Source organism: Brassica oleracea, chromosome C7 (genome assembly GCF_000695525.1).
Source record: "Brassica oleracea var. oleracea cultivar TO1000 chromosome C7, BOL, whole genome shotgun sequence".
NCBI classification, from domain to species: domain Eukaryota; kingdom Viridiplantae; phylum Streptophyta; class Magnoliopsida; order Brassicales; family Brassicaceae; genus Brassica; species Brassica oleracea.
In genome coordinates this window covers 24,766,757-24,793,326 of record NC_027754.1, presented here as the reverse complement: position 1 = coordinate 24,793,326, position 26,570 = coordinate 24,766,757, and the positions used below count along the sequence as shown (strand labels likewise).

The 26,570-nt window shown below is 35.6% G+C and overlaps 2 protein-coding genes across 2 annotated transcripts; one reads left to right on the top strand and one right to left on the bottom strand.

Annotated features, from left to right (window-relative positions):
- Nucleotides 1-11,067: 11,067 nt before the first annotated feature.
- On the bottom strand, nucleotides 11,068-12,825 carry LOC106304114 (protein SYM1). The gene is made up of 4 exons (XM_013740508.1): nucleotides 12,422-12,825; nucleotides 11,587-11,815; nucleotides 11,386-11,510; nucleotides 11,068-11,290 (listed from the first exon to the last, which is right to left on the bottom strand). The coding sequence occupies exons 1-4, from the start codon at nucleotides 12,737-12,739 to the stop codon at nucleotides 11,210-11,212; spliced, it is 753 nt and encodes a 250-aa protein (XP_013595962.1). The 5' UTR covers nucleotides 12,740-12,825; the 3' UTR covers nucleotides 11,068-11,209.
- Nucleotides 12,826-13,256: 431 nt separating this feature from the next.
- Nucleotides 13,257-18,165, top strand: LOC106306728 (transcription initiation factor TFIID subunit 4b-like). Its single transcript, XM_013743454.1, has 15 exons — nucleotides 13,257-13,359; nucleotides 13,448-13,544; nucleotides 13,816-14,279; nucleotides 14,358-14,450; nucleotides 15,306-15,348; nucleotides 15,460-16,046; nucleotides 16,149-16,273; nucleotides 16,484-16,571; nucleotides 16,668-16,803; nucleotides 16,892-16,947; nucleotides 17,022-17,078; nucleotides 17,147-17,287; nucleotides 17,384-17,452; nucleotides 17,541-17,763; nucleotides 17,892-18,165. Exons 1-15 carry the CDS (start codon nucleotides 13,321-13,323, stop codon nucleotides 18,032-18,034), a joined length of 2,361 nt encoding a protein of 786 aa, XP_013598908.1. The 5' UTR covers nucleotides 13,257-13,320; the 3' UTR covers nucleotides 18,035-18,165.
- Nucleotides 18,166-26,570: the final 8,405 nt, after the last annotated feature.

The following is a 26,570-nucleotide window of genomic DNA, read 5'->3' as shown; positions in this document are numbered from 1 at the left end:
ACAATGTGGATTCTCTTCATCTTTGGTTTCTCATGCCCATTAGTTGTGTCCGTCCAATGATGTCTAGCCACATCTATCCACATCCACTAAAAATTGAGGTTGAGGTCCAAGAACCATTAACAAAACATATATTCTCTAAGCGTAAGGCTTGAGGCGATGCTACTGGTTTTTGGATCAAATTCAGACTTGGTTCATTTGTCGTGAACCATGCGTTGCATTCTCCTTCTGCATATCCTATCAGTTCAAGGGGGTCTCTATCAGTTCCTTTGAAGAGCTTATCATTACGTGCTTTTCAGATATACCAAATTATCCATAGATAAAAGTCCATGTTCATTTGCGAGTCTTCAATACTATTCTTTCGCAAAAGAGATAATCCATATTAGTGTAAATAATGGAAACATGGAAAATATCTGGATGAGACGATGTAGCTGCTATATATGTTGAGTTTTTTTAACAAAAAGTGTTGTGTATAGATAACATTATCTAAACTGGTAAAGAATATAAATTTTGAAATAATTGAAGTAAATAAAAAAAAATAGACTAATGAACTCCTCAAGCTATTTTTGAAGAAAGTAACAAAGACTTGGGTGTCGTGGTAGCAAAGAGAGATCAACGATTACAAACGCGGGTATCGTAATAGCAAAGAAGACACATTAAACCACATGACTTGATTTTTTTTGTTACCAAAACCACATTGTAGATCCTAAAATCTACACTAGGTATTTAATAGTGATCAAGAGTTTAATCTGGGGAAGAAAAGATGATGTGGGCAATGATATCTTTAGAACACAACGATGTAATCAGATTCCAGTAGGCAAAGATGGATTTTATTGATGAATAAGATTGAATACAATAAGAGAAACGAGATTCAATGTTACAAATGAGATCGATTAGAGAAAAGACTTAAAGTGAAGTGAAATGAGGTCGATGTGTGTGTTAAGTTTTCTCTAGGATTTTCTCCGTGTCCTTTCTTCTTGGTCTTCGATCTTCTTTTATAATTGATCGATCCCAGGTTTCCCTCAACTCCCCGCAATCTCTGGCTCTTCGAATCGATCTGGACGTGCTAGCGTTGATTGGGCTTTTTCGTAGATTGCACGGCCTGACATATTTAGGCCCAATCGGAGTGTTGACCGGAATTGGGTCCAACACACATGACTAGATATTCTTGAAATTACTTAACATTTTTGAAAATTAAAAATCATAAGTTAAAGTTAATTAACACTCTTAAAAAAACAAGTTTACAAAAATAACATAGAATACTTCCACGGAAGACTTCTTAATAAGTCTTCTCGGATTAATAATTATTCCAAAATGAGTTATCAATTTCATTCAGTAGCCCCAATATTAACTAATATACATTAATTAACAAAAAATGTTAAAAATTCTTTATGATTCTAGAGAAAACGAAACATCTAATTATTTCATTTAGGTCATTTTTGCAATTGCAAATCTACAAAGGAAGACTTCGAGAGAAGTCTACTCTACAACATACTTATATGGGAGTCTTATTTAGTAAATATTGCATTTTTCAAAAAAAAAAACTCAAAAATACCAGAGAAGACTTACATGAGAATCTTCTCGGATAAAAAGGTTAGTTTTGGAATTGACAGAATTGTATCTTAAATTTAACTTTCTCTAGAATACTTACTTGGAAGTCGTCTCAACTGTCGGTGGAAGTTTTCTCACTGTCGGTGAAAGTCGTCTTAGGTTACTTTTGCAATTGAAAATTAGAACTTAAATATTTAATTTTAGCCAGAAGACCTCCGTGAAGTCTTCTGTCGTAACCAAAGGTTTGACCAGATTCTCGGAATAAAAAACTGGACGACTTCCAGGAAGTCTTCCACCAGAAAACTTCCAGGAAGTCTTCCACCAGAAAACTTACATGAAAGTCTTTTCTGGTTAAAATTAAATATTTAAGGTTTATTTGTCAGTTGTAGAAGTAACCTAAGACGACTTTCAGCGACAGTGAGAAGACTTCCACCGACAGTTGAGACGACTTCCCTGGAAGTCTTATGTAGAGAAGACTTGCCGGGAACTCTCTTACATAAAGTCAAGTTTCTAACACAATTCGGTCAACTAAAAAACTAACATGTTTATCCGAGAAAACTTCTCGGTAAGTCTTCTCGTTTTTTCTTGTTGATAAAGAAAAGTTGGAAGACTTCCAAAGAATTTGTCTCTAAAAACACACAAAAAGTTAATTACAAAACTAACCTATGCATTGGTCAGAAAATTTATACGTAAGTCTTTTCTGGCGAACATATATGAAAAAAAATAAAAAAATCATTGTTAGATCCATTCAGCTTCATGTTTAGCTTCTCCAAGCACACATCACTTCTTATTGAAAATTACTCACTTGTTCTTGACCAAGAATCATGAACTTAAGTAACTCTAATAAGCTTATAAATTTTGAAATAAAAAATTGGGATTTTGGGATGAAATAAGAGAGGAAGTGAAAGGGAAATGGTTTGTGTTTGTAAGAAATTAGAATATGAAGATGTAGATGTTGATTTTAAGTGTATTTAGAGCTTGAAATGAGTTGTTCATGGTGATTGATGTATTGATGACAATGGTAATGTTGTACAAAGAGGAATATGATGATGATTGGGTAAAATAAATATTTTCGAAAAGAAAAAAAACAATAATGGCATTTTGTGAATAATCCAAACTTTTGAGGTGAATATGATAAATAAAAAATCCAAAAAATTCATGGATTAGTTTTGCATTTTGACTTTTTGTTTGAGTCATTTTTGCAAAAACCCCACAAAAGAATCACATCTGCAATTAAGAAAAATGCATGAACAAATGGTTTACAATTAATATTCTCTACAACTCAAACTTTAGAATTTTAGGTAATTTAAATTCATGATGTAATAACTAATATTTTATACGACAAAACTCATAGAAAGGTTAATCAAATTTGTTAGTTATAAGTATTATATTTATATTTTTTTTATCATCAACTTATACATACTTTATGAAGACTCTGCAAACCAGAAGGGAATTCTCTTTCCATTTGTACAAAAGATGACGGTTGGCTGCTAACACCTCGTATTATATATTTATTACAACAAATCTTAATTTATATTTTATTAATCTAGCTATTATTTTTCTTTTATAATATTTGAATTATTTTATACACTTCTGTTAAATTTTGTTTCCTTTATTATTTTTAAAGCAACTATTTTCTGTTATAATATTTAGTATTATTTAAAATTTTATAGTAAATAATATGTTATTATTAATTATTTTATTTTATCAAAAAAAATTAATATGAATTTTTAAAAAATATACTTTATAAATGTTAGATATATCCCAAAACACATGAATACTGATATCACTCAAATTACCCTTTAAGCAACTTTATTCTTTCAAATAAGAGATTCAGTTGTATTACTTAGGGATTGAATCCACAAAAAGTGTGGGCAAAAAATAGACTAGATATATTAAGATTAAGCTAGGCAAATTAATATTAAAATAGTAAACAAATCAGTAAATAGATGATAGGTTTGTAGACAATAAGGTGAAAGCGCTAGATCTAGGGATCTATCAATCAAGAGATTCAAAACTACAATAAATGATGCTAAAGGCTTTTGTAGGTTCAATTCTAGAACTCAAATTTAATAAGTAAGTAATCCAGCTTTTGCATGCAATTACTAATCAGATATCTGAATCCTATGTTCCAATTGTCGCACGCGAACAAGGAGCGGGCATCGATCGATATTGTGGTATGAGCGTCGATCGACCCTACTTCAGACAAGCATTAACGCTCAATCGATAATGTTCATCTAAACACTATACCAACTGTCGTATGAGCCTAGGTATCTAATATAGTAGGATTCGGGTTCCGTTAATTGATTGCACTTTCATGCCTTTCAATTGTTCTATTATTCTAGGTTCAAATAATCAGTCACACTGTCGTGCTTTTCAAACTATTCCAGATCCTAGTATTACAAGCTACCATGGTTGAGAATCAGTAAGAAACCCTAGCAATCCTAACAGATTTTTAGTTTGACATTAAGCTCATGAAATCCCTAAATCTAACATAATGATTAGTTAGACATGGAAGCAATAACACAAATCATAGTTTGGATAATAGATAAATAAATCAATGATAAAACCAAAGAAGTTCCAATCAATCTCTTCTCTCCAACCCTAAAACAATGAATAAAAGAAGTAATAGAAAGTGTACCCGTCAACAATGGCTTAGAAAAAACATAAATAGGGTTAAAGTCATCCATGGGCATTCAGGTAAATATGTGGTTACTTCTGGGCTTAAGTCGGTCATGAAATAAGCTCGGCCCATCTTCTGGAATCACCGTCGATCGACACCAAGGTTGTGTTGTCGATCGACACTCCTCCATATCTTCGACATCTTCCTCTTGCGAGGCATGTATACCACTCCAGTAAATCAGGCATAACTTCTGTTGTAGGATGCTGATTGACCTCAAACCGGTAGCATTAGAAATTTAACTCAAAGTTCTATCTTATGTCAAACGATGGGCTCAATCGCACCGTGGGAATATCTTCATCCATAGCTAAACATCTGATGCGTCTTTGCAGTTCTGCACCTCAAAAAGCTTCATAGTCACCAAAGTTCTTCAAAACGTATCTGAACCTGAAAATACTCTAAAACAGACTTCAAACACATATAATAGATTCTAAATAGGTCATATACCATGGCTTAAAAGTGGTAAAATTCATGGTATATCAAATACAAATCAAAAAACAATTTTTAGGTAGATTAATTTTATTATTTAACTAATATTTTATACTATAAAATTTATAGAAAGTGAATTAAATTTGTTTTATACATTTATTACATTGTAATTTTGTTTTTATTTAAAATCTATCTATAAATTTTATGTTAAAATTTTTGAATTATATTATATGCATTTTTATAAATTTTGTGTATTTTTACCATTTAATAATATAATTATTTTAATTTGTTTCATAATAGTAATAATATTTTTTATTTTATTGTTTTCAAAAAAAATATTTTTGTTGATAATAACTTATTTTAGTTTGAGAAACTAAAATCAAAATCTAGTGTGACCTTTCAAGTTAAAAAAAAAAACTAAAATCTACAGCAAAATCTAAAACCAAAAATTAGAAACTAAAATCTAAAAATCAAAACCCAAAACTAAAATCCAAAAGCCATGCTAAAAATTATCACTTTAATCAGTTTAAACCCCTCACCATCTTCAACCGTCCAGAGAAACGAATTTCATTTCATACATTCAGTAGTCGGCGCCATTATTGTGCTTAAGTGGGAAACAAAGCGACGATAGAAAGAAACGAACCCGTGAAAGCTGCGAATCTCTGAAACGGATTTCGGCTCAGGACGAGATCATATTGCTTCACTTGTTCTCATTTGCATAGAGAGGCCCATTGAAGAGACCACATAACCTAAGAAAGAACTTTATTCACGCCTCATTCATATTTTTTCGTGCTACAAAAAGGTGTATCGCAATACTTCAAGCCCTTAACGTAAATTGATAATATGATCCTCAAGAGTCACACTGAAAACCAGTATATCGAAATAGACGACTATAAACCATCCAATGAATGGGCGCAAGAAACCTGATTCACATGAACGTACTTGGGGAATTCGATAAACCAAATGGCATAACAAGTGATTAAAAAATACCTGCACATGTCTTAAACACAGTTTTCCACTCATCGCAAGGTCAAATTCAAAAATGATGATTCACACTCTTAAGATCCAGCTTTGAAAACAATAATGCTGATCCTATTTGCTCGCGCAAGTTATCTATTCGTGGAATCGGAAACCTATAGCGTACATTGATCTTCTTTATGGCTTGGCTATCAACACACATTCTCCACGAGATGTAGGGACAAGTAAAGTCAGTACTACACACGCCTTAAGCATTCCCAAATGTGACCCTTAGCCAAGAGCTCTTCCACATGTTTTTAGTAGCTCTTCATGCTCAAGTGGGCTCATACGATCGTGAAGACGGTTTGGAAGTGTTTCCCCTGGTGCAAAATCGGTATGATGCTGGTTATTATGAAAATGTGGGAGTCTCAACGGTAACTCGGTGGGAAATACATCCACTAATTCATCTAGTAAAGTCGCAATTTCTGGCTCTATCAGAGCTGCCTATGTTTTTTTCACTTGGTCTTGTGACCATAGCCAACACAAATCCTTCTGATCGTATTTCATCACAACATATGAACACATGAGAACCGTGTCACACGAAGCCTGTACCATCTCCAAATTATCTTGTCTCATCGACGTGGGTAAGAAAGCTAATAACATAATGTCATGTGATGACAATAGAATTATACGTTTGTTAGCGAAGAATAAATTGTATTCATTGATATGTCCCTTATGTAATACGGCGTGATCAAATTTGAAGAGTCTGCACAACAATAAATGACAAACGACATTTGAGATACACCACAACAAACCTTATCTTTGTTAAATGCTCCAATAGAGAAAGACAACGAAACACGATGGATACTACAAATCTTGATACCCTAATGCAGATATACCAGTTTATACAGAGCAGGATGGGCTGCTCTCCGCAGACTCAATTTGTCCACAGTATCCTCAGATATGACGTGGCTATTTTCCAAATCAGTCACATAACCAAAAACCTTGCCATTAATAGTACATGTCAAAGTGAAGATACTTTTCTCAACCGAGGTTCTAGAAAAATACATTGTACCATTAACAACGTTCCTTTATCACAAATATTCTGGTCCTATACAATTTCCTCAATAAGATCCTCATGACGATCAATGCGATCCTCGTCCACTTTGTTTTATCAATTATAAGATCACTACAAGTGGTAGTTGGGAATGCCATCAGGAAATGACATGTGTTTCCACTTGCAAAGAATTGTAATGCATTTTTTCGGGTAGATCATCACAACTCCTTTGTCCACGAGAACTTTACTAGGTGCTGCTCCCCATAAACCAACAGCAACCAAGTCTCCTACTTCCTTTGTACTTATACCAGTCTCTCCAACATCAAAGAACGTATGAATATGTCATGCTCGGTTTGACGAGTTCCAATTCAAAGATGGTGATTTAAATTAGAGCTCAAAAGCCACCGCTCGCTGTTGATCTTCAGAAACTGTAAGAGGGTCGAACTGAGACATAGCAGTTGAAGTTGAGGTCGGAGTCCCTATGAACCGTAAGACCAATTGAACAACACTATCGGGTAACTCATTCCGAGTGAGAAGCAATGAAAACTCTTCAACATAGTCGTTGACAGAACGAGTTCCTTGGCGGAGATTCTGCAACCTTGTGAGCATTGTCTAGTCGAAATTATATGGAAACAATGTCTTCCGCATCATTTTATCCAAGTTTGAATGATGCTTTTACCAGCTTTGGCTCGAACCGCTTTGAGCTGTAACCGCTACGAAGCTGCCTTTCCTCATAACTTAATGGCGACCAAAGGCACCTTATGTTCTTCGGGGACACACCTTAATTCTAGGAAAAATGATAACTAACTGCACGAAAAATAATGTAACATCCTGATTTCTGGTATATGTGAAAAAATGCATAAGAGAATTGATTTGGCTACCTATGTCACCAAAGTGCGCTTACCTTTTCGGGTACACAGCCGTTTAAAACTCCAGAGTTAAGCGTGCTTAAGCTAGAGTAATAGAAGGATGAATGACTATATCGGGAAGTGATTCGCTATATCGTGCGAGTGAGGCCAAAGCATGGGGAAATGTAATGTGGTGATTGCAGTGACAGTAAACAAGTCTTTCAAGCCTCTAATAGTTAATGCACCGCCTGGTGCACAAGATGGGGTCCACGGGCCGAGTGAGCGGGTATGGGAGACCCATTAGCCGTGGATGGTCGGGGTATTACAAGTGGTATCAGAGCTGGTTAGCCATCGCGGCCGAGAGGCATCTTCAGACATATCGTGGTGCACAATGAGGGCATTGTGCTCTGTGAGTGTGGTGAATTGTAACATCCCGATTTATGGTATATCTAGAAAAAGCTTTTGATAATTAATTTGGCTATCTATGTCACCAAAGTGCGTTTTCTTTTTTGGACACACATCCGTTTAGAACTCCAGAGTTAAGCATGCTTGAAATGGAATAGTAGAAGGATGGGTGATCTATCAGGAAGTGATTTGCAATATTGTGCGAGTGAAATCAAAAATCATATGGAAATGTCATGTGGTGATTGCAGGGTCAATAAACAAGTTTTTCGAGGCATCGAAAAGTTAACACACCGCCTGTCTCATAGGATGGGGCCCATGGGCCGAGTGAACGGGCCTCAGAGGCCCCTTAGTCGTGAGCGGTCAGGGTGTTGCAAATACACCACCACATGCCTACACATCCGGACAAAAAAATGTATCAAAAACTACACAAACTAAATGATTCACATGATCACATCCCTGTCATTTCGGTAGCTAAAAATTGTGTCCGATTTGAAATAGAACAATATCTAACAAGAATTTCTTAAACAAAACTCGTAAAAATGGACCATAACACATATAAAAAATATCAAAAAAATAAAATAAATAAAATAAATATATAGATTAAACTTCCAAATGCAATGTTATGCAACCAAGAACATGTGAAAATATGTCAAAACGTTTGTAGAAGTAGCCGAATTCAAAGTCTGACATGTTGATCGTGTTATCGGCTTAAACATAATAGTTGAGAGACATTTTCATGTGAATCATATAGTTCATGTGGTTTTTGATTCATTACTTTTGTCCATATATGTAGTCATGTAATGGTGTATCGTTCGTATAGCTAACAATCATTTTTCTTAAATTCTAACATCTCTTGTAATGCCACAATCCAATCCAAAAGTTCTTCACCACAGCCGACGCCGTGAAACTCTAGGATCTCCACTTAAAATCCCATCTCCCAGCTCCTATATTCACGGTCACAGTGAGGTCACAATCCTCTCTTTCTCTGATGTACTTCTTCGGCGAAATGACCTACATGATCTCGATCACAATCACGTTGATCATGTTGTCCATGAAGATCATGATGATATTATCGAAGATAAACTGATTCTGCTAATTCACGAAGCAAGTTGAATTGTCAGCTGAATATTCTCATGATGGCAATAAGCGTTAGACACAATTCTTCCCACTGAATCAATGGTAAATCTGCTGTGTTGTTATTGTGTCGAGGAGCCACTGATGATGTCTGAAATGTGCAAAGGAACAAAATATATCAGAAAGAACTTTCTCTAATACCAAATTGACGTAGAATAAATTTATCAAACGAGTTTGTTGATTCTTTGAATACCCAAATGATTTGATTCTTGTTCTTGTTAATTCGTAAGAATATTCAATAACAAGTTGTCAAAATTATTAATTTATGATTTTAAGGTACTATATATATTTATATAGGATCATTTAAAAATTATTATCTTACTATTTTATTATCTTATCGATTTGTGTCATATTTTGAACCAGCTGAACTTGTGACCAACCAAATATATAAGAACCTAGAATTGCTAAGTAGCCTTAATTACATGGCTATGAGGGATTATATCTTGGATCATCAAATTGGACTATTGTGTGGGCTTCAATAAAACTATAATATAAGCAACTCAAAGAATTCATTGGGAAATCCAAACTACCCAACTCAAACCTTGCTTATTTCGTGGCACATTTGTTCGCATGTCTTTATAGAAAAGAAGTTCTTAAACTCTGATGAAGATTTCCTCCAAAGAACCATGTCACTTCTAGCTTCTATACAAGAAAGATAAGATTAAACAACGAATAACTCTCAAGTCATTATTGGGATTACCTATCGAGAAGTTGAATTTGGATTGATCAGTGTGTGTACATCACTTTATAAATCAGGTTTAACTAGCCTAGGTGAGATTAGCACAACCAGCTAGATTTGAGCTGTGGGATTAAGTGAACATATCAAACTTCAACACTAAAGCACTTTCATCTCTTTAGTTGCATGTGATAGTTGTATAATTGATAAGTTAGGAATATATAATCATCACTAAAAAACTCATTCGGCTTCCTCAAAATCAAAGCCGTATAAAGAGGTTGACGAGCTTGGTATACTAACACAAGCAGTTTCTAAGTTGGAACATTTGAAGAAAGACATGATACATAAAAAGTTTCGCAGTTTATTGGAACACCATAAGAGAAAAACAAGAGAGGAGAGCTATCTTTTTGACTTGAAGAGCATAAATAAAATGAGAAAGATCTATATAGGTAATAGGAAAAATAAACATTTGCTAGAAAACTTCAATAGACTTACTCGACGCTTTGATTTCTGCATCTAGGTAACGATTGAGTGAATCATGCAGCAAATTCCAAGAAAACTGGTGTCTTAGGTATGCCGAACCTATTAATTGTCAATTTTGCCGAGCACAACTAAGTTAACTCCTACGAGTAACTTATTTTTCAAAAAAGAAGACCAACTATAGTAAAGGAAAGCTATTATAAAAAAAGATATCCTCAATTTCAAGAAAAAAGTCCACTTTCACAACTTCCATACAAGACCTCATGATGAACTACATGTCTTCAGCTTTTCTAGAGTTTTACTTAGTTTTAGGGGGGTTTGCTTGTGCTTCTGACAAGTGAATCTATTTTTCAACTATGCAATCGCCATATTTTCATATGATAAAAATTTAACATAAACTCACAGCTTAGTTCTTACTATTTTTTTTATAGGAAGAATTTAAAATCAAAATCTACAAAGAACTACAAGGTGAAGGTACTGATGATAATGATAGTTTATGAGAGGTTCTTTGTACAAATGTCTTACTATTTTGACCAAATAAGATACCAAAATAAGCTATGTTTTTAGGTTTTTTTTGTTGTTGATATCAGTGAAAGTTCTGGAACCATTTAAATACATAATCTCCCTCGCCCCGTAAACAAATCGTCAAATGAGGTGTAACACTAATGCCACTAGACTATTATGTCACTTGGTTGAGCATTTAAAATTGAAGGTCATTACTGGGAAGTTTTGACTTGGGGAGGAGTGTTGATAACTTTAAAAAGAAAATGGGATGGAGAGAAACAGAAGATGGTGGAGCAAGTTTTCGCTTGATGAATCTTCTAACTTGCTGATAAATTGATACTTGGATCAAGATGCAAAACTTTTGTTGCATTTCAGATACCAAAAAAGAAAACCAATTGTACTTGTACTATTATTTGATGTTTGATTCAAGGTTCAATATAATAAAGAGAATGCGATTGTGCTTGGTCAAGAAAAGTCATTCTTGTCATTGTTCAGCTGTCTGCTTTCGTCTGGTTTGCCATATACGTCAAATATATCGTCCATATATATGCACACGAGCTATTCATCAATGGCTGCAACCAAAAGATTACACGATCAAGGTGAGAAACTTCTCAAATCATCCCACACTGAAAAACAAAAGTAATACGATAGGTATCTGGTATTTTACCTGGAGATGAACGGGCACATACTTGAATGTCACAAAATCACAGACTGGCCAATACAAAAGTCCATTTTTCAACGTAGGCAGAAGATCCCGCTTCAATCTTGCCAAAATTTCCTCCGAATTTTCACCTTAATATGCCAGAACAACGCCCACAAATTTGAAACAGAGAACACTTCATAAATCCATATAAAAGATGTGTAATACCTTGTAAAGCAGCATTATAGGAATAGAAGACCGTGTTGCTAAAAGGTCCAAAGAGAGCCTGCCCCATCATTATTTTCTTAACGGTTGTCAACACATCACGCTTTGGCAGTATTCTAGAAAGATAACTGAACCAAAGATGCTGTGACGGCCCGAGAAATATCAACCCAAAGCTAGCCATTCTGGCTGTTCTTATCAGGTCATAAGAACCAGATGGCTTCATCGTGATCATCTGCGATCGAAGCAAGGAAGAAAAAGGGGAATTTATAAGCACCACAACATACCACACCTAAAACTTCTCTGCCTTTAGAGATAAGAACTCACACGAGATAACAAGAGGATTAAAAGATTGGAATATGACTAAACATATACTAAAGATAAGAACACAGACTGAACAAAACAACATGTTCGAAAAAAAAACACTAAATGACCAGCCTTAAGTGCTAACTCGAGGAAAAAAAACAGAGCACTGAAATGGTATAATATCTTATGGAAATTGGAATGAGTTTCAAGGCGGTAGATTGTGCAACTTATAAAGGGTCTATCACCAAACATAAGATGGTGAAGTGAAGCAAAAGTTTCTTACACTAACTAGACATTCATCTAGTTTTAGACTTGTTTAAATTTGGAAACTTTATTCTTAAACATATCATTGAACATGGACTAAAGAAAGAAAGAGATAAAATTTCTTCCTCGTCAAGTTTGGAATCGACGAAACAAAGAGAACTTTTAACCTAAAATTAACAATTAATAAATACTCCAATCATTAAACACTAATCTCACCACTAAATACATTCATCAGCCATTAAACCTAAATTCACGATTAAGTATCTCTCACCTGAGAAGTGAGATCAGCGGCCATATAAATGAGGGAAGTAGTGACGCTCTTAGTGATGAAAGGGTGCGACTCCAGCTTTCTCAAATACCACCGTAGAAACGCAGGTTGTTTCGAAGAAGAAGAAGAAACATTCGTCGACAGGTTTCGCGACACGAACAAGACACGAGGGACTACGAAGCTCCCGGCCTTGCGGAGGTGGTGAACGGATCGTCCCAGGATCGGACCCGAGAATACAGTTTTCGAGAGCGCATCGTGCAGAGAACGATAACCGGAGAATCGAGGCGAGTATAGACGTCTGCTCAAGGCAATGATGTTCATCTCTAATAATGATCTCCGGTGATTTTGTTAGCGGCGGCAGCTCTAGCCTTTGACGCTGTTTCTCTCTCTGTGTTCCCCTTAAAACGGCAGCGTTCTGGCTCGTACATTTAAACGACGCAATGTGCTTTAGCAAACAAATAAACGACAAGATGTTTAGTTTAAGATACCATTTCCTAAGGATTTGAGAACAAATTCATTAATCTGAACCTTAAGTAACTCGAATCGAAGAATTTTTTTTACATTAAAAATTTTTGAACTAAAGCTAAACCAAACCTGAATTTTGTATAAACCAAAGTAAATAAATATATTATTTAATTAACTAAGCATAATTTTTACCCTCAACAAATGCATTTAGAAATAATATAATTAAAAATTCCAAATTCAAATCGAACCTGAATCTTAATTGTTAAACCGAATAAAACTCCTATTTTCCTAAACCATGGGAAAAGTAAACCGAACGCAATAAAGTTTGGATATATATTTTAAACCGGACCGATATGCAAATTACCACTCGAGATTGGATTCGTTCATATTTCTTTTCTCCCAGCCAGCGGATTCTTTTTCCTTTCGTTGGAGCTTCAATGGATCCTTCAATTTTCAAGCTCCTCGAAGAAGACGAGGTTAGGTTCCTTTCCTTATATATATAAATCCTGCATCTGTTCAACTCGTGATGATGAATTTGAATTCGGGCGTGTGTTGGTATGGTAGGATGAATCGATGCATTCGGGAGCTGATGTAGACGCCTTCCAGGCCGCTCTTAATCGAGATATTGAAGGTTCCGCTTCACTGCCCACTAACCCCCCTGGTAACCGTTTCAATTGTGTCTTCTTCATCCTTCTCTCATAGATTAGGTTTTACTTTTAGAGGTTGATGAATTTTGAAACCTAAAGACTGTTGAATAGTTTAGGAGAAACTGTGTGTGTCACCTTCTTCTTATGTTTATGGGTCGATTCAGTCTCGCATTATCAAAGGAAAGATCAGATTTTTTAAATCTTTGTTTTTTTCTTTCTCTCTCTCTCTCTCTCTGGTGCTGAAAGAGTTGTCTTTTTGAGCTGCATACATACTTATTTCTGTAGGAAACAGCCAGTCTCCCAATGAACAGTTCACCACATGGACGAATGGTATCGGAGATTCTAATATGAATCTCCATACGCAACACAGCACCCAGATTAAGGAGGAACAACAAGGATCAGGTGGTGTAGACAATCAACACCAACGTGATTTAAAACATTTGCAACACAACCATCCTCAAGACCTCCACCAAGCAGGTCAACGCTGGGAGAATCCTTCACAGGTAACTGGATTACAGAATCCTACTGGTGGTAATGAACCAGAAAGACCGCATAATCAAGAGACTGAATCTCAGTATTCAAAACTGCAAAAGATGACTAGTCAACAGCCTCGTGGAGTGGAACAGCCTGTTAACCCCATGAACCGCAACCCTAAGCAAGTACCATTTGCTGCTTTGCTTCCTTCCTTAATAGCCCAACTCGATAAAGACAGAGCAATGCAGCTCCGTACCCTATATTCTAGACTTAAAGTATGTCTTATCACTTAACATTATTCTGTTCCCAAGCTTTTTCATTTTCATTGATTTCCTCCTCATACTTGTTTGCAGAAAAATGAAATCCCCAAAGAGGGTTTCACACGACATGTTAAGGAGATTGTAGGCGATCAGATGCTTAGGATGGCAGTTAGTAAACTACAGCAGGTAACATCATTTTGTTTATTTTATGTCATCTAGTTAGTTACTTATACCAGCTTATAAGTTTGCCAATGTAATACATATTGGCCTTGTCCGTTTGAAAACTTCTGCATTGCAATCTTTTTTTTTTTAGTTTTGTCCCTTGAATTTAGCTGTATCCATGTAGCATAGATGATTGTTTTTATTTGCTTGAATGCACAAAGAATGGTCTGACGTAGGAAACAACTGGTGATCTGTTTAGAATAAAGTATATTTTTAGCCTTTTTCGCCAAATTCCGGCTGTTATCCTTCTCAAGATATTGTTTAGCTGATGCATCTCATGTTGATTTGGTTTAATGTTAGTCCATCTAATCATCATCACATCATGTAAATTTTTACTGTTATTGCTTGGAATGTCTAAGTTGTTATTACATCAATGAAAAGAATTCAGTGAATGTCACAAACTTTTCGCATATCTTGGCCTCTTCTGCAAAATCCTTCAATTTGTATAAGCTTCACAAAACGTATTGAGTTTGGCAAAACCTTATTACCCTCGATTTTGATGACACCTGAAATGTAAGGATTAAAATTTTCACAGTATATTATCTTTCCTTAGTGTATAAGACGCCTGGATGATTAGTTATATGGTTTCAACTGACATGCGTTTGTTACTTGACCTCCTAATAGTTTTTTTTGTTTTTCCTTTTTGCATTAGGATTAACTTTTTCATGCTTTTTTTTTTTTCTTTTTGATTTAGGTTTAATGTTTATTTCCTTTTTACGTTAGATTTATGATTGGCCTATATAAGGGAAGGGGTCTCTTATGATCAATAAGAAATTATGTTAAATACTTCTTTATTGTAATCTGTGCTCATTGATTCAGGTGGGTTATAACCAGGGAAAGATGGGAATTCAAGCTCCTACTGGTATTTTAATTATTCACTAATGCATTCTTACTTTCACTTTCGCGAGTATCATAAAACTTCTATGCTTTTCGTGGACAAGACTTTTACCGGATTCAATCTCTTTAATCGCAGAAATCAATAATAAAAAATCTGAGTCTGATCCTCGTGGAATCGTCCACCTTAACCAACTTCCGCCGTCAACAGGCAGTTCAGTTCCTGTGCAGGGATTTACAAATCATCCTCAGCATAACCAGATGCAGCGCCCACCAAGTTCGTTTCCTATGTATACCAGCTCTGGTAGTTTTCACTCATTCCCGGGTCCAAGCACCAATGTTTCTGGTTCCTCGTTGAGACCACACCTTCATGATTCCCATATGAGAAATGTGGCACTTAACCAGGCCGTGGGATCAACTGGTCTTGGAGTACCTCCCCAGTCTACCACAAACATGATGACTATGCCCAAGTTTGAGAGGCCAGCTTCTGTAAATGATCCTAGTAGGGTTCAAGGCGGCGCTACTTCACACTTCCAGAACAGCTCATCGTTGCCTCTAAATTCTGTACCTAGTCAAGGATCATCACTGTCCCATGTGAAGCAGGAATCAGTTGAACAAAGTTTTGAACAGAATAAGGCAGCCTCAGGAACTTCGAAGGAGGATTTAGAGAAGGAGTCCTCTAGAATGCTTTTATCCGCACCTAGCAATATTGACGCTAACACATCAGTAAGAGAACTTATTTTATATATTAGATTTCTGATAATAAAAGTCATTTTCAAATTTTCAACAATCTTGGCATCTATCTTGAATTTTTTTTGTGTCCATCAGATGAATTCTCGTGGTCCGTTGGGTACGTCACAAGCAGGATTTAATGCTAGGATGCCACCCAAAAAGCCAACTGTCGGTCAGAAGAAACAACTGGAGACATTGGGTTCTTCACCGCCACCACCAAGGTAATTGAGCTGCTGCCTTGATCTTTCACTAAGGTTTTGAAAGAGGGATTATTTACAGGTTTTCCTAAATCACTCGTTTTCTTTTGCCATTTAAATTATACAGTTAAGAGTTTTCTTTATGTGGATTTTACAGCTTAAAAAACTTTTCTCTTTTGTTGGTTCCCAAATGTAAATTATAACCATTGTTGTTTTGCATGGATCAACTTGCAGCAAGAAGCAAAAAGTAGTGCAGAGTTCTATGGATCAAAGTATCGAACAGCTCAATGATGTCACTGCAGTCAGTGGTGTCAATCTCAGGGTGAGCTTTGCGTTTCCTGACAGCTTCAGTTTTCACTTTAAATCTGGTTGTGTAGTACTGAATAAATCAAATTGTTGCTGTCTGCATTGGTTTTAGGAAGAGGAAGAACAATTATTTTCCGGGGGCAAGGAGGATAGTCGTGTTTCTGAAGCATCTCGTAGAGTTGTGCACGAAGAGGAAGAAAGATTAATTTTGCAGAAAAGTCCACTGCAGAATAAGCTGGCAAAAATTAGTTGAGATACTTTCTTTTTATCTCTTACATTCTAGGTTGATGAATCACTTGGAAAAGAAACTTATATATGTTCTTTCATATCTGGCAGTGGCGAAAGCTGGGCTAAAGCAGATAAGCAATGATGTTGAACGGTGCTTGTCTTTGGTACAACTTCGTGTGTATATGCATACAGTACTTGTGTTTTTTTGTACCATTTTCTGATGCATTTGCGCTCTCAGTGTGTGGAGGAAAGGATGCGAGGACTATTAACTCATATAATTCGGATGTCAAAGCAGGTTAGTCTAACTTCCTTCTACTACCTGCTTGGGTCTAATCTTTTCTGAAGCTAACAGTGTTTCTGCAGCGGGTTGATACTGAGAAATCTAGACACCGGACCTTTATCACGTCAGATATTCGGCTACAAATCAACGAAATGAACCAGAAGGTGAAAGAGGAATGGGAAAAGAAACAGGCTGAAGCGGAAAAACTTAAGAAACCAAGCGACGTATGTTCTGAGATCATCATTATCTATGTTCTCGATTTTACTCTATTGCATACAGACATTGCAAAGTTTGTTTCATTTTTTTTGTCATTGATGCAGAGTGAAGATGGTGATAGTGGAGTGGATGGTGAGAAGGAGAAAGAAGATAACCGTTCAAAGGGTTTGAAGGTATGGAGAAATTAATAAATACTATGTGGAGCCACATTATGTATTACCTTTTGCAGTGTTCTTTATAAATGGTTTTGATATGTGAAAGGGAAATAAAGAGGACGACGACAAAATGAGAACGACAGCAGCAAACGTTGCTGCTCGTGCTGCTGTGGGAGGAGATGATACGTTTTTGAAATGGCAATTAATGGCAGAAGCTCGTCAGAAGTCTGTATCTGAAACTGGAAAAGATGGTAATCAGAAAACTACTTCAGGTGGAGGAAGAAACTCCAAGGAGAGACAAGATGGTGGACGTCGGTTTTCTGGCCCTGGTGAGTCAATTCTATTTTACCGCTTTTAGTTAAAGAGCTTTTCTTTGCCAAAAAAAACATTACTCTTTCCCTAAGGTTAAAACTTTAAGGTTTTGGTCTATATAATAAGCTCGGAATTGTATTTCCAGGTGGTCGAAGATTAGGGAAGAACCAAGGTTCATCGCTTCAACCAAAAGTGGTGAGGAAAATCTCGGTGAAGGATGTGGTTGCTGTCCTCGAAAGAGAGCCTCAGATGTCTAAATCCACTCTAATGTATCGCTTAATTCAATAGAAAAGGTTCACCGTCACAGTATCATTAGGCATCGACATTTATCTGTAGAACCGATATGAACCGAATTGAAATACCCAAAACTTGAACCGGACGAAAACTCATAAATAACCAAATGGTTCTTATGTTTTTAAGTCTAAAATAACTGAATTTGAATTGTACCAAAAACGAATAGGCATTTAAATATTTTAAAAATTAATTATATATCTATATAAAATAATTAAATTTGTTTTACGTCTAAAAATTTGCTTTAAAAATAACTTTTAAAACAAAAATGTTTAAAATTGGAAGTTATTTGTACTACTACCAGGTTGGTTAGTTTTAAAATGGCAGAATTGCATATGTATGATTGCATCTAATCATGACATCAAAGTTTAACATACGAGTTGTTTAATTGTGATTTGGTGTAAAGCTTTCAGAAATAGGAAAAATGTTTCAAACATGTGTTTCGAGCCAAAAGATTGATAAATTGCATAACATCTTTTGCGTTTTCATCACCAAAATAAAGATGGAAAATGCCAATCAGAGTTTTTTTGCTTTAAATCGAGATTCGACATCAAATAAGGGTATTATTATTGTGGTTTCTACAAGAGTTTTCTATAACAAAATAATAGTAAAACTAAAGAAGTAAAAATATAATGTATGTAAAGCAAAAACCGATCATGGTTTAGGGCATCTCCAAAAGACACTCTATAACTTCAAATATGAAGTTTTTTGCTTTCCAAAAAGAAACTTCAAATTTGAAGTTTTGAGGAGTGAAACTCTATATTTGAAGTTTCACTTCTCAAAACTTCAAATTTGAAGTTTCATATTTTTATTTGTATTTTGGTCCCTACAATTACACATCACATTTATAATTCATAAATATTTTCTTGTTTATTATTTTAATCCTTATAAAAATTATATCTCATAAATATTTTAAGTTTTGTTTACAAAATTTAAGTTTACACATAAAATTAAATAAAACTTTAAAAGAAGATTTAAAATATTTAAAACTAGATTTAGATAATACATGAAGACATAACTATTACACAAATTTAAATATTACAGCAGGTGTTAATACACTACTGCGTCTCACCTATGAGCGATTACGGGGTTTCTGTGAAATTTGTGGGCGCTTAACCCATGATTTTGGCGCTTGTTTGATCCAAAACGGAGGGATTCCTCAAGAAGGGGGAGATGATGACAGTGACGGCGATAATGAAGAGGATCATCCGGCTGCAAATCATGGGGGTAATTATTGAAGAGGTGAATGAAGATGAAAGGAATGAAGCGGTGGATGAAGAGCAAGAGGGTATTGGAAATGTTCAAGAGGAGCAAGAGGAAGCTGAAGAAGAAGATGACCTATGGAATGGTCATACTCTGATGAGCTCAACACTGAGGAAATGTTCAACCCAATCAACCCGTTTGTTGATAGGTACGATGGAAGGGAGGGTCTAAAGAGGAAAGCTTGGATGGCTGAGGCAGACCACAACAAAATCAAATTCTCCTCTGTTAAGAAAGGAGAATCTAGTGGTGCAAGAAGTGTGAAGCGCAAGACAGGAGGAGATGTGACATTGGAAGAGACTACCTTCTCGGCTGCTACAGAGGATGAAGCTGACACTATAGTGGGAGGCGCGGTGGGCCCTGAACCACCACTGCCGCCATGAGGACAACCTGTTGGAACTGTCGAGGATTGGGCATAGACTCGACAGTTCGACGCCTTAAGGAGATCAACAGGTTGTATCTCCCGGACATCGTATGCTTGTCAGAAACAAAACAGAATGATGACTACATCCGTGATGTTGGAGCTCATATAGATTTTCTTAATTATGTTTCAGTGCCGCCTATAGGATCTAGTGGTTGGTTAGTTATCTTTTGGAAGCAGCATGTACAGTTTTCAGTTTTAAGTCTATCTCCCAATTTAGTAGATTGTAAAGTTGATGGTAATGAAGGTTCTTTCTATTTTACCTTCGTTTATGGAAACCCAAATACTTCGTTGCGTCACTATACTTGGGAAGTTTTGGAACAAATGGGGATTAGTAGACGGAACCAACCATGGTTGTTACTTGGTGATTTCAATGAAATTCTTGGAAATCATGAGAAACAGGGTGGTAGAGTGCGGCCTGAAATTTCATTTCAAGGTTTTCGCACAATGGTTCGGCATAATGACTTAACAGATGTAAGTTCAGTGGGAAACAGATTTTCATGGGTTGGGCAGAGAGGTCAACATCAAGTTCAATGCTGCTTGGATCGCGTAATGGCTAACTCTGAGTGGAACACGCTCTTCCCAGCTTCAGAGAATGAGTATTTGGAGATTGGTGAGTCTGACCATAGACCTATGATAACATATATTGGAGTTGAAAAAGAACAGCCCAGAAGAACATTTCGCTATGATAGTAGAATGAGTATGAAAGAATGATTCAAAGACTCGGTACAAAGGGGCTGGAATGGTATGGGACATGCTCAGTTTATACAGTTGCCGTTAGCTCAGAGGATCAGTAGATGTCGGCACCATATTGCAAGATGGAAAAGAAATAACAGAAGTAATGCTCAAGAATGTATCTCGATCCTTCGAGCCAAGTTAGATAAAGCTGTCAGTGATAATAATGCAACCCAACAAGAGAAAACACATTTAAAGGAGGAACTAGATCAAGCTTACATAGATGAAGAGGTCTTCTGGAAACAAAAAAGCAGAATCCAATGGCTTAGAGCAGGGGATAGAAATACTTCCTTTTTTCATGCCATTACTAAAGGAAAGAGATCCAGAAATACGATCACATCGATCCAAGATGAACATGGAGTAATACATAGAGGCCAACAGAGTATTGGAAGAGTTGCTCAGGATTACTTTACCTCCCTCTTCTCCTCCTCATCAACAGATCCAAGTGTCTATGATAAAGTTTTCTCTGGATTTACAAAGAAGGTTACCGCTGAGATAAATATGGATCTTACACGAGAGGTAACAATAGAAGAAATTCAGGAAGCTATATTTGCTATAGGTCCACATCGTGCTCCTGGTCCAGATGGGTTTTCTACAGTTTTCTATCACCAGTTTTGGGATGAGTTAAAGACAGAGATTATTCAAGAAGTCAAGCAGTTCTTTGATACTGGAGAAATAGACCCAGCATTGAACCACACTAATATCTGTCTTATCCCAAAGGTCTACCCACCCACTGGGATGGCTGAGTTCCGTCCTATTGCTCTATGTAATGTTGCCTACAAAGTTATATCAAAGATTTTGGTCAACCGCATGAAGAAACACTTGGCTGGTTTAATAACAGAGAATCAACAAGCGTTTATACCAGGGAGAATTATTACAGACAACATCATTGTAGCTCATGAAGTTTTCCATAGTCTCAAAGTAAGGAAGAGGCAAGCTTCATCCTATATGGCAGTTAAAACAGATATAGCAAAAGCTTATGATAGATTGGAGTGGAGATTCCTTGAGGAAACAATGATCAGAATGGGTTTTGATACACGTTGGATCAAGTGGATAATGGCATGTGTGAGTAGTGTCAGCTTCTCTGTTTTGATTAATGGAGCCCCATAAGTTCATATTGTACCAGAGAGAGGAATCAGGCAGGGTGATCCACTTTCTCCATATATATTTATACTTTGCGCAGAAATTCTTTCCCATATGATGAACAGAGCTATGGAGGATCGATCTATATTAAGAGTGAAAGTAGCCCTACAAGCACCACCGGTTAATCATCTATTATTTGCAGATGATTCTTTATTTTTCTCACTGGCTAATCCAAGGGCAGCAACTAAGCTTAAGAAAATTTTATCAGAATATGAGGCTGCTTCAGGGCAATCAGTTAACCTCAGTAAGTCTTCTATCACGTTTGGCGGTAAAGTATCAGAGATAGTTAAATCTCGCATGAGGAATATTTTGGGGATACATAACGCTGGTGGAATTGGAAAGTATTTAGGAATGCCAGAACAATTTGGAAGAAGTAAAAGTGATATGTTTGCTTACATAGTGGATAGAGTTAAGTCAGTAACTCAGGGGTGGAGTAAAAAATACCTTTCTCATGGTGGCAAGGAAGTGTTACTTAAATCAATAGCGCTAGCCATGCCAATCTTCTCGATGAATGTATTCAGATTACCAAAGGAGGTGTGTGAAGAGATCAATGGTGTGCTTGCGAAATTTTGGTGGGGCAATACAGATAAGAAGGGTATGCATTGGTATGCATGGAAACGGGTTAGTGTACCTAAACGAGAAGGAGGACTTGGGTTCAGAGATCTACAAAACTTCAACCAAGCACTATTGGGTAAACAGGTCTGGCGTATTTTGCAGCATCCAGAATGTCTTATGGCTCGAGTTCTACAAGCTCGTTACTTTGCAGATGGTAATATCCTCGATGCAGTTCAGAAACGGAAAGCTTCTTATGCATGGAAATCAATTTTGTATGGGAAAGAGCTTGTAAAGCAGGGGCTAAGATATGTTATAGGAGATGGCACTCTGACTAATCTGTGGACTGATCCATGGTTACCGGTTCACCCTCCAAGGCCACCAAGAGCTAGAGATGGAGTTCCTTTGGTAGGAAAGGTGAAAGACCTGATACGATCTGATGGGAGAGGATGGAATGAACAAAAGCTACATGAGGTGGTTGTGGAAGAGGATATATATAAAATACTTGGAGTCAAGATCTTCTCAAAAGCTCAGTTGGATCTACTTGGCTGGCATTATAATGAGGATGGGATCTATTCAGTTAAATCCGGATATTGGCTATCTACTCATCTACCAGCAAATGATCTCATACAACCAGTTTATGGTGATGTGAATCTCAAGAAGAAGATTTGGGCAACGAAAATGCCTCCGAAAATACATCATTTTCTTTGGAAAACATTATCAAGAAGCCTGACAACAGGGAGCAATTTAAAGAGAAGACATGTTACTAATATGGATCAGTGTCTGCGATGCTGCCAAGGTGAAGAATCAGAAAAGCATATATTATTTGATTGCATATATGCTCAATCTATTTGGAGGGCGTCAGGTATTTCTAACTTGATAATAATGGATCCAAATGCTACTTTGGAAGCAAAAATGGAAGCTTGTCTACGGTGTTGTTCTTCCTCTACACTGTCTCATTTACAGAACCTACCTTTGTGGGTATTGTGGGGTATATGGAAGAGTAGAAATATTCTTCTCTTTCAGCATAAGCATATAAATTGGAGAACTATATTGATGCAAGCCCATAAAGATGCACAGGAATGGATGAACAATCAAGCTACGGTTGATAGTAGAACAGGAGTAAGCTCGGTCAGAGGGACATACAGAAATAGAAGAAATGAATGGAAAAGACCAGATACAGGATGGATAAAGTGTAATGTTGATGGTTCTTTCACCAATTCAAACATTCCTAGCCGTGCTGGATGGGTGATTAGAGATTCAAGAGGAGTTTATCAAGGGGCGGGACAAGGTATTGGTCAGGTAGTTAGAAATCCGTTGGAAAGCGAACTGCAGGCGATCATTATGGCAATGCAAAATTGCTGGAGCCATGGATATAAGAAGATTATCATAGAAGGGGACTGTCAAAAAGCTATTCACCTCCTTAACAGAATTGGTTTATGCTTTCATTCATATAATTGGATACGAGAAGCATTATGGTGGAAACAGAAGTTTGAATCAGTGGAGTTCCAATGGATAAACAGAGAAGGAAATGGAGTTGCAGACAAACTGGCGAAAAGTGATATACTTAATCATAGTACATTTTGCTTTCATCATTTTGTCCCAAACACAATTACTATGCTTTTGCATAATGACTATGTAATTTCCAATTGAAATAATAAATCAGACGTTATAAAAAAAAATATATATATATCACAGCAACACTAATAATCATGTAAGTTTGATTCGGAACCTTCAAAATTTCCAAATATTGTCAAAAAAAATTGTGTAATTGAAGATGGTTGTTGTTGCTATTGTTGTTGTTGTTGTTGTTGATGTCTTTTCGTACAATTCTTTCTTGTTCATATTGAATATATGCACGAGTATTAATATCATCGATAAAAGCTAGTATTTTAGCAATATTTTATGTTTCTCTTTTACTCTCTTATTCTGATCTACTGAATTTACAAGTATTAATATTTCCCGATTTAAACAATTTTTATCTCTAATCTACAAATTAAATATGAGGAGAGCTATTTTTACTTCGAAATGCACTAGTAGATCATATATGCATTATGAAAATCACTTTGTGGAATAACATGATATTTTGCTTGAAGTTTAATATTAATTAAGTTATTTTGTTTAAAATTTATATTTTAATATAAAATTTTATTAATTAATATTTTTGTAATATGTTTATATATGTGCTAGTTATTTACAAAAAATTTATGAATTCAAATTAGTTATGACAAATATAAGGACTATATTATAAAATATAAATAGTTTTGAAGTTAAGTTTGAAGTTTTGCTTTTGAAGAAAAACACATTTAAACTTCAAATATAGAGTTTTAGAAACTTCAAAATAGAGTTCCTTTTTGGAGATGCTCTTAAAAAAAAATTTCAAAAATGTACCACATGTTCAAATTAAATAGTACATCTATTTTATCGGATTAAACTTTTATTGTATAAACTATTTTATAATATTGAGGAGAAGTTATTAATAGGTGAATTTTACAAGAATTATAAAATTTTGAGATTTCAGTGTTACTGGTTTATGAAGTTTCTAAAATTTTAATAAAACTCATTGTTATTGGTTTGATAACTTTTAAATTATATTCACAATTCCTTTTATTTGAAAGTTTTGTCATCATTGATTATCCAATTCTACGACATTCTATTGTTTTTGAGACGTAATCTTTCTATATGTTTACGTATAAAAATCAAATTGGAAAATATCATGTACATTCATAAAATATGTGTAATAAAAACACAGACAAAAAAATACAAACTCACAAAGTGTTGCATTTATGTTGTAGTTTCCTAGAAAGAAAAAAACAGAAAAAGCAAAATTGATAAAATCATCAAAAATTGTGCAAGAACAAAACAACATAATCTAGGAAAACTTGACAAAAATTAAGCTAAGGTCAAACGTGAATGAATTTATTATTGAGATTGCAACAAGAACCCTAAATCGATTTGAAAAATGATAGAAAAAGAGAATTCATGCAAATTTTAATGAAGAAACAAAGTTTCCAATTCAGAGGGCTCCACCCATAAGAAACAAGCAACCTATAAACAAAATGTAAACAAAAGAGCACAACATAACTTGCAAAAAAATCTGTAACAGTAGCTGCAGCAGAACTTGTAACAACACCCACAACAAGACCCGGAAGGTATTGATTTAGTCTCAGCCTAAAGCTTGTTTTGTCATTTTTTTCTTGTAATCGTGAGTTCGAAAATACTCTTTCTAGTCCAATTGATACATAAGTTGTTGAACTTGATTCAGATGAAGAAGCAGAGGTTATGGCATTCAATCAAGAAGAAACAGCTGATGATCTCTTAGCATTAATGTAATTCTCTTTATCTTCGATCTTATAGACTAAACTCATCTTTTACCCTATATCATGCAAACTTATTTCATGTATTTTTCACATTTCCAGTTTCAAAATGCACTTTTTCGTCTTTTTAAATACTCTCAAATGATCCAACATTCATCTTAGGTAGTCTCAAAAAGTCAAAGTTTTACATTCATAAAACATACAACAAGCACAATAAACGCTACAATCCTATTTTTTTCCTTCACCTTAAATAGTCTCAAAAGGTCAAAGTTTTACATTCATAAATCATACAACAAGCACAATAAACGCTACAATCTTTTTTTTTTGCCTTCACCTTAAAACATCAGGAGGGATTACAAAGACTAGAATACAAAAACACAAAACAAGAACAAGATCTAGAATTCCCCTCTTTCCTCTCAAATATTAAGATGAATTCCCAATTTCCCTTATGCGATTCAAAGTGTTCTCCTCCTATGTTTCAAAACGATTTCATTATCCATCAATTTTATATTTCCATATGTACAACAAAATATCTATAAACACAGCAAGAATCAGTTTCACAGTGTAAAGACATATATAAAATTGGATCTTTATCAATGTTTTTATTCTTCATGAGGTTCTTCATATTTAAATGGTTGTAAATTTTGTTTTCATAAAAGGATTCGTCTGAAATATCTTCTTTAATAACCTAAACAAAAAAAAAAATTCAATCTCTCTATGACTCTCTTTTCGATGCAGAACCCTTGGAAGGTCAACAGCTCCGCTTCCGCCTTCAACCCACCGTCGTTTTCCATCGGAGAACCTGTCCCTGACCCTCCAGACCGACCGGACCCAGCCTCCCCTCTCTCCCCTGTCCAATTCCCTCATCTCTCCTCTACTACCAAAATTGTTTCTAAGACCTCTTCTTCACTGAAGAAGGCTCTCAAGACTCATGTAATCCCAACTACTGCACCAGCAGAAAATTCTTTTTCTTCATCTGTGCTTGCTCATGGTATCCTTGACCTGAAGGTATCTAAAGTAGCTCAAATTGTTCTGGATAGTGCCCCAACTTCTAAATCTGAAACTCAAACTGCTACAGACCAAAACTCTGAAACCTTTAAAACAT